At 45.5% G+C, this 14,694-nt stretch overlaps 1 protein-coding gene across 4 annotated transcripts in view; it reads left to right on the top strand.

Annotated features, from left to right (window-relative positions):
- Window positions 1-14,694, top strand: part of rasal2 (RAS protein activator like 2) — an 83,076-nt gene that overhangs the window by 23,996 nt on the left and 44,386 nt on the right. For 3 of the 4 annotated variants that reach the window (XM_054743787.2, XM_054743784.2, XM_054743782.2), the window contains exons 2-3: window positions 1,479-1,606; window positions 1,685-1,808. In XM_054743787.2, coding sequence (XP_054599762.2) covers window positions 1,479-1,606; window positions 1,685-1,808 — 252 coding nt within the window. Of the gene's footprint in view, window positions 1-1,478; window positions 1,607-1,684; window positions 1,809-13,556; window positions 13,683-14,694 lie in introns of those variants that run through there. The other variant, XM_054743794.2, reaches the window with a different exon arrangement.

Here is a 14,694-nt window from a genome sequence, read left to right as displayed (position 1 = left end):
CGACCCTTCAGCTGAAGAGATTCATCACGCCGCTGGACAAAGGCATTGGAACGGTACAGTGGCAGCTGCTTTGTCCTTCAGCAGCCTGGCCACAACAGTCATCTGCATATTTTAGGATACGTCTCCCTACCGCTGCGACACTAGCGTTGTGTAGAGGACGAACAGGAGAGGTGGCAGGAAGCATCCTTGTGGAGAACACACCTGATCTGACAAGGTGTGGTCCACTCTCACACTGTGTTCTGTTTGAACATCACGGTCCGCTGACCAGAAGTTCCTAATCGTCCCCCTCACCCAAGGCCAGATTAACCATGTGGGCAATTGCCCAGGGCCCACGAACTCTAAAGGGCCCAGGGCGGCAAGGACACGAGCAAAATACTGTATCTGTAATCTCCCGCTTTATATTAAACTAGGGTGACCGTCCTCTTTTCCCCGGACATGTCCACTTTTCACTCTCTGTCCGGGCGTCCGGACTGGGGGTTCTTGATGAAAATGTCCGGCTTTTCATCCAGGAGCAGGGATCGAATTATGGGGAGCTGGATATCCTACACATCCAGGGGAGCCGGAAAAAAGTTTTCTACCTATATTACATCATTTATGGACTCTTCTGAGAAGAGAGCACAGAGAGAGGCACAGCGCTGATCGTTGTTGCGCAGCGCTCCAGGCAGCTGCGTCCAGCGCACGGTCCATTCTCAAAGTGGCACAACCAAAAAACTATAATTAGCACCCGATCGTTCATGTCCGCACATGTTCTCTATTTTCTGTCTTATTTGTGCCTGAAGCGCTCTGCTACTGCGGAGCTCTTCACCTGTGCTGCGGTGATTTCACCTCACTGACGCAGCATCGAAACGTGCTCTCCACTTTGCGGTCAGGAGATCCCTTTGATCTGCTCAAAAGTAAATGATGAGCTGAAAAAGTAAGAATCCAGGCAACAGTTTTTCTGGAGAGTTTAGAGGAGATGCAGAAAGATGAGACAGACAAGACAGGAAAATATTTAAATAAAAACAAGAAAACAAAACAAAGTGTTGAAAAGTAAAATGTAGGTAGATTTATCTCCACTACACGTTTTTACCTGTATAAAACAATAAGTTACACACATGTAATATTTATACATCTGATACAATTCAGACCACCTTCAAAACTCAGTCACACACCCAGGGCCATTTCAAGGCATTTTGGGGGCCAAGGCAAAATGAAGGTTGCAGGTTTGATCCCACCTCCAAACAGAGAATTCTGCTGTTGTGTCCTTGGGCAAGACACTTAACTTACCTTGCCTGCTGGTGGTGGTCGGAGGGACCGGCGGTGGCCTCGACTCCGTCAGTGCGCCCCAGGGCAGCTGTAGCTACAGTAGCTCGTCCCCACCAGCGTGTGTATGGATGAATACACAGTCCTAGTCAGAACAAGAGCAGGAATGGCTGTAATCCTGAACCTGGACCTCCTCCCATCTCCCTGAGCTAATGGTTCTGCTCTTGTGTTCTCAGATGTTAAAGGTCCTCCATCTCACCGCTTCTCCTGTGGCCAGAGTCCATACACAGACGGTGCCACCTGGGAAAGGAAGTTCTGCATCTTGACAGACAGCCAGCTCATTCTGATCAACAGGAACAATGAGGTCCAAACACTCAACTCTGATTTATGCTTCTGTCCAGCAGAGATCTTTCAGCACTGACATCTCCCCCCTCCTCCACAGAGTGCAGGAGAACCTCAAGAGGCCCCTGCCAACTCCTCCAGGGCCCAGAGCCTCCGAAGGACCGTCAGCGTTCCTTCTGAGGGACAGTTCCCAGAGTTCCAGCCAGAGGAAGCCGCCATGCAGGGTAAGCACATAGACTGTACATATAAGGTGGAAAACCTCTTCATGCTGTCACCTGTAGCTGAGAGTGGGGCTGTGAGGTTGGGGGCAGATGATTGACACCCATCAAACTCTGAGACGATGTACCTACAAGCTAACTGAGCTAACCAATGCTAACGGAGGTTGGTGGGCGCTTTTAGCTAGAAAACTGCAGTTGAGCGACTGCTACTCTGCCTTCTAGGCTTTACCGGTTACCCAGAGGCTGAGACCTTCTCTGGGGCAAGCAGGAGCCAAGCTGTTAGCACTGATGGTTCATCTCTTACCTGTCAATCAAAAGGACATGCCCCTAATTATTCATAATTTAAAGCTTTAACTACATCTGAACAGAAGAGTTACAAAAAGTCATGCCCGTCAGAGTTGTCATGAGTGTGAACTAGATCTATTAAACCTAGAATGGTTTTTGAACCAGGCTTTTTTAACGTGAGAGTCAATGAGGACTGGCTCCTTTCTGCACCAGCCCCTGGTGGATGAAGTGGGAACTGCAGTGTTTGTCGCTTACTGCTTGGCTTCACTTTTGGCAGCTGGAGTTTACCCCTTGGGTTAGCATCACCAGTGTTACCATCAGGGATGCACCGAAAATTCTGCCACCGAATATATTTGTCCGAAACCCATAAATCACAGAAACTGACCATCTGGTGAACCTCGTTTTGTTTCATCTTCCTTTTTGCTTCAAATAAATAGTACATAGGTACTGATTTCTAAAGTAAAGTTGTCCCCTGTTAGTAATGCTGTTTTATTACGATCATTAATTGATGCATGAAAGCTTTTTAAGCAAACTATAAACTTACAGATTTATTAGTCATGGCGAAGGCCGAGCCGCTGCTTTCCGGGCAGAGGTGCACCTCCAACACAGTTGAGTTTCCTTTAACTGGCTCAACTTAGCGGGAGTTCACCACCAGGCTGATATTTGTTAGATAAGATGATGATGTCATTTCCTGCCCTAAGCCCTTTTGGGTTCAATTAAAGGCCCGGTTTACTGAAACCCCTGTTTTAATGATTATTTCTGTTTCTAACAGATCACTCTGTTTCATGCAGGCTGAACATGAAAATAGTCTCCTACACCTATCTGCTGCAGTAGCTTCTGATAGAAAACAGACGGTGAAACTCTAGGATTAGAAAAGCCTGACAGATCTTCGTCACACTGTCACTTAGACTTAGAGTATCTTTCTAGAGTTATCCCTTTCAGAAATTATGTATAGTGTTTCAGAAATCTGTAAAAGTGATAACCTCATCATGTATTGTGATATAATGTAAGCAGAGCGCCGTGCAATAGGAAACTAAGCGCCGTCCAGAACTAAATGGCGTTAGACTACCGCTTACCTGCCTCAATTTTAAGGAATACCTCGCAGGATTTCCCTTAGAAAATGAGTTAAGCCTGGCGGCTTTGGCCATCGGGGAGGGGGGGTGTTCGCGCGCACTGTCCCGCAGCGCTCCTCCGTGAGGGGGGGGGGGGGTTTGCACACGCTCCGCTGCTGTTTCTCACCAGTATCAGCTGATGGAGGGCTCCAGTTTCGCTGCGCCGTTCGTGTTAGCGGATCGTGCGATCCGTCACGCAGCGCTCCTCTGTGAGAGCGGGGGTGGGGTGGTTGCACACGTTCCACTGCTGTTCCTCACCAGTATCAGCTGATGATAGTTTCACTGCGCCGTTCGTGTCAGCAAACGCGGTAGGGTCGGGGAGGGGGGCGGGGCATGACGCTTAGCCTGGCGGCCCGCCAGGCTTATAAAGTGCTGAGAATAATACTTGTAAATCAATGTGTTTTTACTCTGTTTGTCGGCTACAGAAGCACATTCATAAACAAGAAAAGTCGCCATCTTAAAATAACAGATCGAGAGACTATTTGTGTGATATGCTTGTCAGCCTCTAGATGGCGCCATCGGATAAGAGAAATACTTTGAAGAGTAACTAAACCCCAAAATAACTTTATAATTGGGTCTTTCCAATGCCATATTTCTGTTTCTGCGCATTTTTTGACATGCTTGTGTAAACTTGGTTAAATCTAGAACCTAGGTCTAAAAATGTATCAGTGCTGCCCCCTGTGGGTGGAACGGCGGCTACTGCATTTTAAACTTGTGATTGGCTGGGGCTGGAACAATTTCACGTCATCGGTACAGTCTCCTCCCACTCCCCGTTCCTCCCGGGATGGAAATTCCCCACACTTTGCCATGTCACTCCGTGCCTCCTGGCAACGCCCACTTTTGTAGCATATTTTAAATTTCAACTAGGGGTGGAGCTACGTTTTCAAATGGTGCGCGAGATCCCCCCCACCCCAGACACAGAGTCTTTTTAGGGTAACAGTTTGGGTTTCTGATTGACTTCTGCCATTTTCCTTTTTTCCTCCATCCAGGGATGCTTGATATCAGCTTTTTTACTGATGGCACTTTGAATCGCCTTTGTGTTTGAAATGTGCTATACAAAAAAAGCCGCCTTACCTTGCCTTGATATCTGATATTGTCTAACTCTTAATTAGGGATGCTCCAGTCTAATCACGGGATTTTCAGGATATGGGAATCTGGTGGGAAAAATCAGATTTAACAATGTAAAACAACTAACAAGATTTTTTTAATTCATCCTGAGAAAGAGAACAACAACGGCTTAGTTTTAAATTCAACAAGTTCCTCTACATCAGTGTTCTTTGTTCCGCAGACACCAACACCTTAAGTCCCACTATTTAAGGTAGTCTGGGAATTCACACACCATAACATGTAGCAGTTAGCTAACACTGAGCATATTTGTCATCTCATGAGAGAGAAAATGTCTGAAATTTCTGTGTATTTTAAAATGAGCAGCAAAGGGAGTGTAATAAACGTGTAATGTGTGCGAACTGGGCATTTAACGTGGTGGAAAGGTAGTGCTGCGTTTAACACACAGATCTGATGCACCAACTTCAAAACACGTACCCTGCTCAGTACACTGCAACAATTCAAATAAGCAAGCTGACACTAAAAGATATGTTAAAAAACCAAAAAGGCTACGGAGAGCAAAAATGGCAAGATAGCAGTTTATGTATCACACTGACGAGTGTTTGTGGTTTTCAGACTCTTTGAGTCGCGTATGATCTGCGTTCTCTTCCTACCCTTGCCAACGCAACAGCTGTACAGGTGTGTTGTAGAAAGGAGTGACCCTGCTGCTGACTGTATGTGCCACGCCATCCCTGTCACTCAAGACAGCCGCACACCGAGTAAACATGAAATGTTTTTATTACATTTGTTCTTAATATTAACACAATTTTTTAGTGTACTCCCTAACAAGTGATGTTTGATGTTGGATAAAATGAAGATATGACAGAAAGAGAGAAAGAAAAGTGTCAAGGTCTGCATCCTGCGTCCCCCCTCATGTGTTCTCCAGCCCCCTCTAGGTTCCCCTTATTTGTCTCGTGTTCCTCATGTGCCTCCTTGTGTTCCCCAGCCCACTCCAGGTTCTCCCCTTAGGTTTCTGTGCCCCTTTAGGTCTCCAACCCCTCCAGATGTCCCTCTAGGATCCCCCTCATGTGTACCCAAGCTTCCTGTGCCCCTTCTTGTCTCCAGCTCCCACCAGGTTTCCCAGGTTCACTTATTCTTTAGTTAGGCCCGAGCAGCGAAAGCGTTGCGAAGGCCTCTTGTTTTTGCTCTGTTTATTCTTTTTATTTATTTATTGAATGGCCTTTTGGGGACCTTATCATACCCCAAAACTCACAATATTTTGCAGACTTGTCAGGCCTGGTGAAAATTTTGATATTTTAAAGGTCCCAAAAAATCGCTAAGAAAATGACTGAACAGCGCCCCCTAGAAAGTGAAAAAAAAAACCCTCTCCATAAAACGTAGTTTATCGTACAGTTATGAAATTTGGTACACTTGTAGTACTCAACAGTCCACACAGAAAAGTCTCTTGCAAGCATGGTCAATATCAAACAGGAAGTCGGCCATTTTGGGTTGAAATGGCGATTTTTGCCGTTCTCTGATCGGGAGCATGACTCGGTCTCATCGGATCGGGAGTGTTGGGTATTTTATATCCCTAAAATAAATCACACAAGAGAAAAGATCAGTAAAGTTTTATACGCTGGATGTGTGGAAAGAGAGACAGGCCGAGAGCCTGCCAAGGCTCTCGTCCGATCTACTCCCAGACTCTATCCCCCACCACAGCGTTTTTATTGAACCACTGGGAAAAATAAACAAAGAACAATCCATCACTGTCTACACGTAAGCCTGATTTATGCTTCTCCGTCTGCGTCAGTGCGGAGACACGCAACGCCATTATCCGTCCTTGCGTAGGGATCCGGCAGGCACGCAAGTACGTACGGAGTCAAGCCCACTTTTTTAAACATCCGTCGAACGAGACGGATTATGCAAGCTTGTGATTGGTCAGGACGCTGCTGTTGTTTACAGCGCCGCCACTGCAAAGAGAGCCGAGGATAACTAGCGGCAGACACGGAGAAGCTTGAAGAATACCTCGCGAAAAAACTCTAAAAATATGAACGTTTAATTCTCCCGTGACTGGAGGAGTGAAAAGATGCGCAGCAAGCATTTTATTTGTGGACGGAAATGACAGGAAACGTGGGTTTAGAGGTGGGGAGCGCATGAAGAGGTGGGAGAATGAGAGACAAATATGTCCGTGTTAAAAGTCTCTTATATACACAAAAAACACAATATAAACACACGCTCTTGGACCGATACATGACAGGATACCACAGAACAGCGCTACGCCCTCTGCTGTCCTGCCGGGCAATTGCTTTGCAACACTCTCCAGGAGACGGAGAAGTAAAAGAGCAAAACGCTTCCGTCAATCCGTGCGGGTCTGTCCATTGCGGAGCTGACGGAGAAGCATAAACCAGGCTTTGGCCTATAATAGGGATGCACCGATCAGGTTTTTTGCTGCCGATCACCGATACCGATATCAAAGAATGCTGATCACCGATACCGATCACCGATACCGATCACGTGGATTGGCCAGAAATTTTCTACAACATTATAATGAGTGCTACAAACTACATAATCTGGGAATAAAGGAAATGTAACCTAATCTAAAATGGTCTGTATTAGGGTTGTCACGGTATGAAAATTTAACCTCACGGTTATTGTGACCAAAATTACCACGGTTTTCGGTATTATCGCGGTATTTTTTTTAAACGTGCTACATTTTCACACAATTAAATAAACCCTGTATGTCAGGAAATATTGTCCTCAGTTTGTGTCTAAATTTAGCCTAAAATGTGTTATTTTGTATTTATGTTGTTTATTTGTTTACATTTTTCCCCTTTAGTCTTTAAAATACCAATATTTGCCCATAACTTCTTATTTTGTGTCTGTTTGATGTCATCATTTAAAAGTATTAGATCAGATAATACTCAGTACTCAAGTAGCCTTCTAATCAGATACTTTTTTACCCTTACTTGAGTAATAAACCCTATATCAGGAAAATGTTGTCCTCGGTTTGTGTCCTTCCAGTGAGCTTTGCAGATGTGGGAAAATGTCATCAGGCAGTAATCATTGTTAAATTCATAATTATTCTTGGAGAGAGACCAACTCTTATCTGCCCCTGGGAGCCCCGTAATGCATAGCGTCATTTCAACATGGCGGTGTCCGCGACACGGTTTATATGCAGGTAGCGGCGCTGCGGCTGCTTTATATAGCGACTCGTTGCATTCTCCCTCAACCCAAATCCTCGGTTCACGCATTTTAGCTAAAACGCTAACGTTAGCTTGCCTTGCGTTGACTGTAGAGTTGTGGGTGATGGTCACGCAGATGTGTCATGAGATTTGAAGCGCTGCTGCCTTTCACAGACACTTTTTCTGCTCGCGCTGCAAACAGGATAGCCGTCCGTCCGTCTTCTATAAACTGTCCCTCGGCATTCTTCAAATATCTAAAATATGCCCGTACTTCCGACTGTCTTCTTTGAGGGATAAAAAATGTCCTCCTGAGCGCTGCCGTCTCCTCCTTTGACCATTATTTCAGCTTTAGCTTCAAGAAAGTTTTGTTGTAAACAAAGCGTGCACGTGCCGCCGGCAACTTCAGCCGATGATACGGTGGCTGGTAAGGGTCACCGCGCCTACACCGCAGCCACGGTAAACCCACCAAGATAATATAGTTTTTCAAAAAACAAGACGGTTATTATTATTGTCAACTTTTTTTTTTTTTTACCGGGGTTTACCGCTACACTGGTTACCGTGACAACCCTACCTGATCGGTTTGCTTTGATCTATTTTGAAAATTCCGATCAAAACCGATAGGGGCGCTATCGGCCGATTACGATCAAATGCCAATCCATCGGTGCATCCCTAACCTATAACAGTGCTGCTTGTAGGCTAAGGTGGGACATTCCAAAAAGGAAGTCTTAATTTATGGCTGACAGCCAGAAACTGCTGAGAAACTCTGTAACTATGGATGCCGGGCAGGTTATTCCACCCACCCCCACAGCATACCAGAGCTTGACTGAAAGGAAAGAAAAACGGCTCTGAGGCTGACTCCACAACATATGATTACTTAAAAAGGAACATTTAAGACAGTAATACATTAAAACCCCTAACAGGGAGCATGACTCTGTCTCAGATCAGGAGCATGACACTGTCTCAGATCGGGAGCATGACTTTGTCCCAGATCGGGAGCATGACTCTGTCTCGTATCGGGAGCACGACTCTGTCTCGTATCGGGAGCACGACTCTGTCTCGTATCGGGAGCACGACTCTGTCTCGTATCGGGAGCACGACTCTGTCTCGTATCGGGAGCACGACTCTGTCTCGGATGGGGAGCACGACTCTGTCTCGGATGGGGAGCACGACTCTGTCTTGGATGGGGAGCACGACTCTGTCTCGGATGGGGAGCACGACTCTGTCTCGGATGGGGAGCACGTCTCTGTCTCGGATGGGGAGCACGTCTCTGTCTCGGATGGGGAGCACGTCTCTGTCTCGGATGGGGAGCACGACTCTGTCTCGGATGGGGAGCACGACTCTGTCTCGGATGGGGAGCACGTCTCTGTCTCGGATGGGGAGCACGTCTCTGTCTCGGATGGGGAGCACGTCTCTGTCTCGGATGGGGAGCACGTCTCTGTCTCGGATGGGGAGCACGTCTCTGTCTCGGATGGGGAGCACGTCTCGGTCTCGGATGGGGAGCACGTCTCGGTCTCGGATGGGGAGCACGTCTCGGTCTCGGATGGGGAGCACGACTCTGTCTCGGATCGGGAGCACGACTTGAATCGGGTGCACGACTCTGTCTCGGATCGGGAGCATGCTTTATGGGGGACCTGAGGAGGTTTCTTCTGAAGTTGCACCCACAGGTGCAACCACTCATTACAAACAAGGGCTGCACACGGCCAGGCCAATGGGACAGAGGGGTGTGACGCTGAGTTTTAGGAGTAACACGCAATGTTTCAAATGACTCTTTGCTATTGTAATGAGGTGTTTTGGTGCAGCCTGTAATTTAGGCACTCTGTGTGGGAACAGGGAGTGAGGAATGTGTGAGGACAAAGCGTCCAGTGTCTCATTCTGTCCGTCTGAGGGAGATGGACTGACCCCGCTGAACCCATTTGGGCCTTGGGGATTCCCACTCAGATCTGCAGGGGTCCTGACCCGGTTTCTCATGGGCATCAGGAGACCTTAGCGTCAGTGTGGATTCCACTGGAGGACCCTATTTATATGTTAATCTGCTCACACACGCATGCACGCGCGCGCACACACACACACACACACACACACACACACACACACACACACACACACACACACACACACAACCAGTTTAAACTGGGTTCCTACTGGGTCAGAGCTGGGACAGCCTGGTTTTGTACTGGAACTGGACTCACCCCTCCTTACTCTGATGTAATGTTAGTCCAGCTCAGTCTAATTGCAATGTGGACGGGCTGCTGGTTAACTGTCTCATCTAGGAGACGCCTGCAGATCCACATCACTGTAAAATCCTCCTGTCTCATCTGGAGAGCCCTGCGGTTCTGGCGGAGCCCTAAAGGAGACCTCTGACATCAGCTGGTTGAGTTTTAACATCTCACTGCTGCCTCAAACTAAAGCAGAATTGAAGGGAAAATCCACATTCTGGAGCGTTTTACATGTGATGATGTCATTTCCTCATGAAAAATACCCCAAACCCATTTTTGGCTGCTCTCATGCATTTTCCTGTCTCAGCTGCAAGTTGTCAATTTCTGAGGTATGGCCCTGCAGACATGAGGATGGAAACTTAAGTTCATCATCAGGCCTCTCCTCCCTCTGAAACTGGTCTCTGATCTGGAGACTGCCTCCTCAGGTCACTAACACCCACTTCCTCCTGGCTGCAGGCCTAGAGCGGTTGGTTTCATGCTGCAGTTGAGAATGTGACCTTCAGGTCACAGATGTCTGCTCTAGTCCTCCACTCGCACTAGAGTGGAGTTTCTGACTGATTACTTATGCGTTGGGGACAAAACACCGCCGTAAAAAACACGAGTCCTGTCCACAAAGACACGCGTAAAGGCCAGCTCTGGACAGGTGTGTTAGGACACAGAACTTTTGTAACAGATGTGGTAATCCAGAGGTTAGAGGTTTTTTTAGCTGCCCTTGCCAGTTTTCAACCCTTTATTGGTAAATTGTTTAAAACATATAGCCTGGCAAACCAGACTAAATATTTAGTCTGGCAATGCTCCATTGACAGCTCTCGGTCGTGGGGCGTGTTCTACCGCTGTCTTTCAAACGATCTCCGCATGCTACTGGACAATGAACAACGTGATGTACTCACCACAATGGATGTCGGTAAACGAGGTGGTCCGCTTTTGAAGAAGGTGAAAATACATCCTTCTAAGAAAATTACTTAAATACAGCTTTCAGCTCCTGATTCTAATAAAGCCCAAGTCCAAATAATCCAAAATTGATGGTAAAAGCCGTTTCGAACGAGCTGTTGCCGTCTTTTTCCACTCTGTTGCATCATCCCACCCACCAGACGAATAGAGGGCCCTGATTGGCCCACAAAGTGGATAAAGCGCTGTGATTGGTTCACAAAGCAGATAGAGAGCTATGATTGGCCCACCATTATGGACATTTGACAGTAAAAATTTCAGGAGTAATTCCTGAGGGGAACATTAAAAAAGCTTTTTTTTTCATGTGCTGATGTGTCTTAAATGTCTCATATATTATTAAATAATAGCTGTTGTTCTTTATTAGTGTGTCCAGCTCTGTACTTTGTGCCTGATGACACCATTATTAAACATATCCAAAACATATCATTTATTTATATGGACAATATCTTTCAACTTACTTGGTGTTTTGGTGAAGTGAAAAATGACCTGATGTGTTTCATTTGTCGTTTTTCTGACATTTTGACCTGACTAGACGCTGCCAGACAATTGGACAATAACAAGAACACAGGTTTTAGATTTAGAGGAGGTTCAATACCCAGCTGATAGATAATATCTTTATTTGGCCTACATTTAGCTTTTCCTGCTGTAAAAGAAAACTATTTTTTGCACTAATGTGTACGTAACAAGTCCAGATCACTGTGAACTTGCTATACTGTGTAAAAAGATGTTTGACTTTAAAATTGATATAATTAGAGGAAAATATGGAGCGTAAACTACCAGTCAGAATGTTACAAAATGAATATCTGTTGAACGGAATATCTAAGTCAAAGATGGAACTATATTTAAAAAAAACAAACAAAAAAAAGACAAAATCTGAAATAGAAAAATTGATTCTAAGTAATAATATCCAACATAAATGTAAAAATCTGGACTATCTGACTGCAGAAATGTAAAATGACAGTGAAACAAGTTAGTCTAATGTTTGTGACATTAATGAGAGGATGATGGCAGTGTGTCGACTGTCTAATCTCTCTCTCTCTGTTCTTTCTATATATACATGTCTGTCTTTCTCTTTTTGGTCTCTCTCCTGTCTCTTTAACCCAGCGTTAATATAAACACACCACGCTGCTTAAGCTAACAATACATGTTGTCTATGTTAAACATGCCAGACTTAACACAAAGGAGCTGAACTGTAGCTTTGTGTCCTGTGTTGTGCTTGCTGAACAAGTGTAGTGACCATTAACCATTTATTTGCATTAAAAGCACGACTGAATGCATTAAAAACTCACCAGACAACTACATACATGTCGCTCTGCTCTTCTCTGCACCTCGCAGCGTGCTCTGGGTGCGAGGCGAGCAGCAGCAGCCCCGCCCATCGGAGAAACAGATTGTTAGATTGCTGGACTAAACCACTGTCAAAGTGTGTTTTTAAGTAGCACAACTTTTATTGTGCGCTCAACAAAAGTGAATATATTTTTAAAACAAAAAACATTTAGTGTTTTATGGAGTTTGGGGGGGGGCACATTTATGTCAGAGGGGGACATGTCCCCTCTGTCCCCCCCCAGGATTTTTGCCTATGGTCTTTACAGACACTAAATATTTAGCAGGAAATAATCAATAAAACTAAATTATAAAAATTTAAGCTGCTTCATCTGGCTACATAAATGAATGCTGACACTACTGGGAGTCAGACCGGCGTCGGGACGAGGCAAAGCTAGATGACAGGTTTGGACGCTTGGCCACTGGACCACTATGCCCAATGCATTGATGGACTTGCCTTAGTTGCAGCTATTGTACACGTGTTGTTGTAGCCGGCGCTGTTTTCACAAACGTTTTCTTCTCATTTGTTACGGCATGAATGGGTGGAGCTCACTCGGGTAGATGTGGGACTGAGTCCAAGTGTTTAAGACGTCTGTATAAATTCAGGCGGATGAAAACGATTTGTTTTTAAGATGAGGGACATCTCAATTAGGGCTGCAGCTGTCAGATGTTTCAGTATTTGACTACTCTGTCGAATCGTCCATCGATTAATCGAGTATGCTATTGGACGACGTTTCAAGTGAAAGGAGACTTTGGTCTGCTGCTAAAATGATAAAAAATAAAACAACAAAATGATAAAGGGATCAACAATATATATTAATGTTGATGTTGTCTAGTTCCCTCCTTCTCAGCTGATATTTACAGTTCATAAATATTTAATGGAACAAAACATTTCATTAAAATTTTAGGTCTAATCACGCATCTTAGTCTTAACATATAAATATATTCACATATAATCAGTAGAATGTAATTTCAGTAACATGTTCAGAAGTAAACTGCTAAAATTATAACATTTAATTACTAATAATGTAATGCTGGCATATCTATTTTATTATTTATGGGTTGGCAACATATTCCAGTCTAAATTGTTCCAGTCTAAATTGTGTTCAAATATAGAAGCATTTGTGAATTACATGCTACAACGGCTTGCCGTACATAGTCCTACTGCGGCGTGTGGAGCAGACTCGCTAACGCCAGTAGCAACAACAGCAGACTCCAGGTAGCAGCTGCAGCGGTTCTGCTCCATGCAGCTGCAGAGATCTTCCGCATCTGGAGTTTAGTCATTCACAACCATCACGTTTTATTCTGAACTCCACTTGATCGTGATTCGAGAGTGCGACGCGCTAGTTTAGGATTAGCCAATCTACCTGTAGTTTTGATCCCAAACTTTTGCAGTGGTTTCTGTCTTTGCTGGTCTCTCTTTTCCTCCACAGCACCTGGATTACAACACTGTGCGCCAGTAAAAGATGTTCCGATTGTAGTTCGCACATTTAACGACGCCTCGAATCAGTAAAAAATAAATCAAGGAATTTAATGAGTATAACCAAGGAGCACCAGAGAAACGACAGGTGTGTGTTCTGATCCTGTCCCCTCTGAAGGAGTAAAAAACAAACTAGAAAATAAACTCAGCTGCAGAAGCCGCGAACGTTTCGAGGCTTTTATTGTGAAGTGAACCGGAACTGTGTGTTATTCCTATGGCGAGGACTCGCTGGGACTAAACGGGTATCTCCGGTGGAGGACATGGGTTTAGCTCGGTTCTGATGGACCCTCTGGGTGAGTCTTCTCCTTTACCTCCTCTGGGGATTCTGACGGCTCGGTTCCGATTCGGAGCTCGCACCTGTGGCTCGTGAAAGTTGTCGGAGTGTCCCGCTGCTGCTCTAGCCACCGGACCAGAGGTGAACCGGACCTCCATGGGTCCGGCTGGGAAGTTCAGTGATCTGGGTCAGAGCCGAACTCTTTTGTTTTCCTGCCATTGATTGAATTTAGAGTAAAATGAAAACGGAACCGGCCCTTTTGAGAGGACTGGGACCATTTAAACCAGTAACACTTACTGGAGAGAGGCTTTTATTGTGGAGAATAAATAAAAGATGACCCGGGTTCTGTTCCCACAACAGAACCGCTGAAGGTCCAGTCAAAGTTTTGCTGTGTTCAGTTAAACTCACAAGAGCTGGTTTTTGTTCTGACGAACAGAAAAGTTCTGGTTCCGAGAAACTAGATTTATTCAGAGATGTACCGGTCGGTTCTGGACACACACACACACACACACCACACACACACACACACACACACACACACACACACACACACACACACACACACACACACACACACACACACACACCTGTTGGGTTCCGGTCCTGTTCTGTCTGCCCGTCCTGATGGGTACTGGACCGGGTCATGCCTGTAGAACCTACAGAACCTTACACACTGTTTGGACATCAGCATGACTCCATTGGTTCTGATCCAATCTCTGCTGAGGACTCAGTTCTTACCTGGGGTGGTTCTGGGTCGGGTCAGACTGATGCTCAGACACTCAAAGGAGTGTCTGCCTGGCAAACAGAACCGGTTCTGTTCAGATGAAAGAAATTCTTCAAATTGTTCCTGTGAAAGTCGACCTTTGGGAACACAGAGAAGTCCGGAACCAGCTTGAGGCTTCAGAACTAGGACTGTTTCTCCAGGAATCCCATCCTGACTCTTCATGAAGTTCATGATGACATCACAGCACTGGGCTCAGAACCCCTGATCCGGTCCGCATGTATTCAAGTCTAACTGGTTCTAAATCAGC

The sequence above is a fragment of the Nothobranchius furzeri genome, chromosome 11 (genome assembly GCF_043380555.1).
Source record: "Nothobranchius furzeri strain GRZ-AD chromosome 11, NfurGRZ-RIMD1, whole genome shotgun sequence".
NCBI lineage: Eukaryota > Metazoa > Chordata > Actinopteri > Cyprinodontiformes > Nothobranchiidae > Nothobranchius > Nothobranchius furzeri.
Note: the sequence above shows the minus strand (reverse complement) of the source record. Positions and strands in the feature narration are given on the sequence as shown.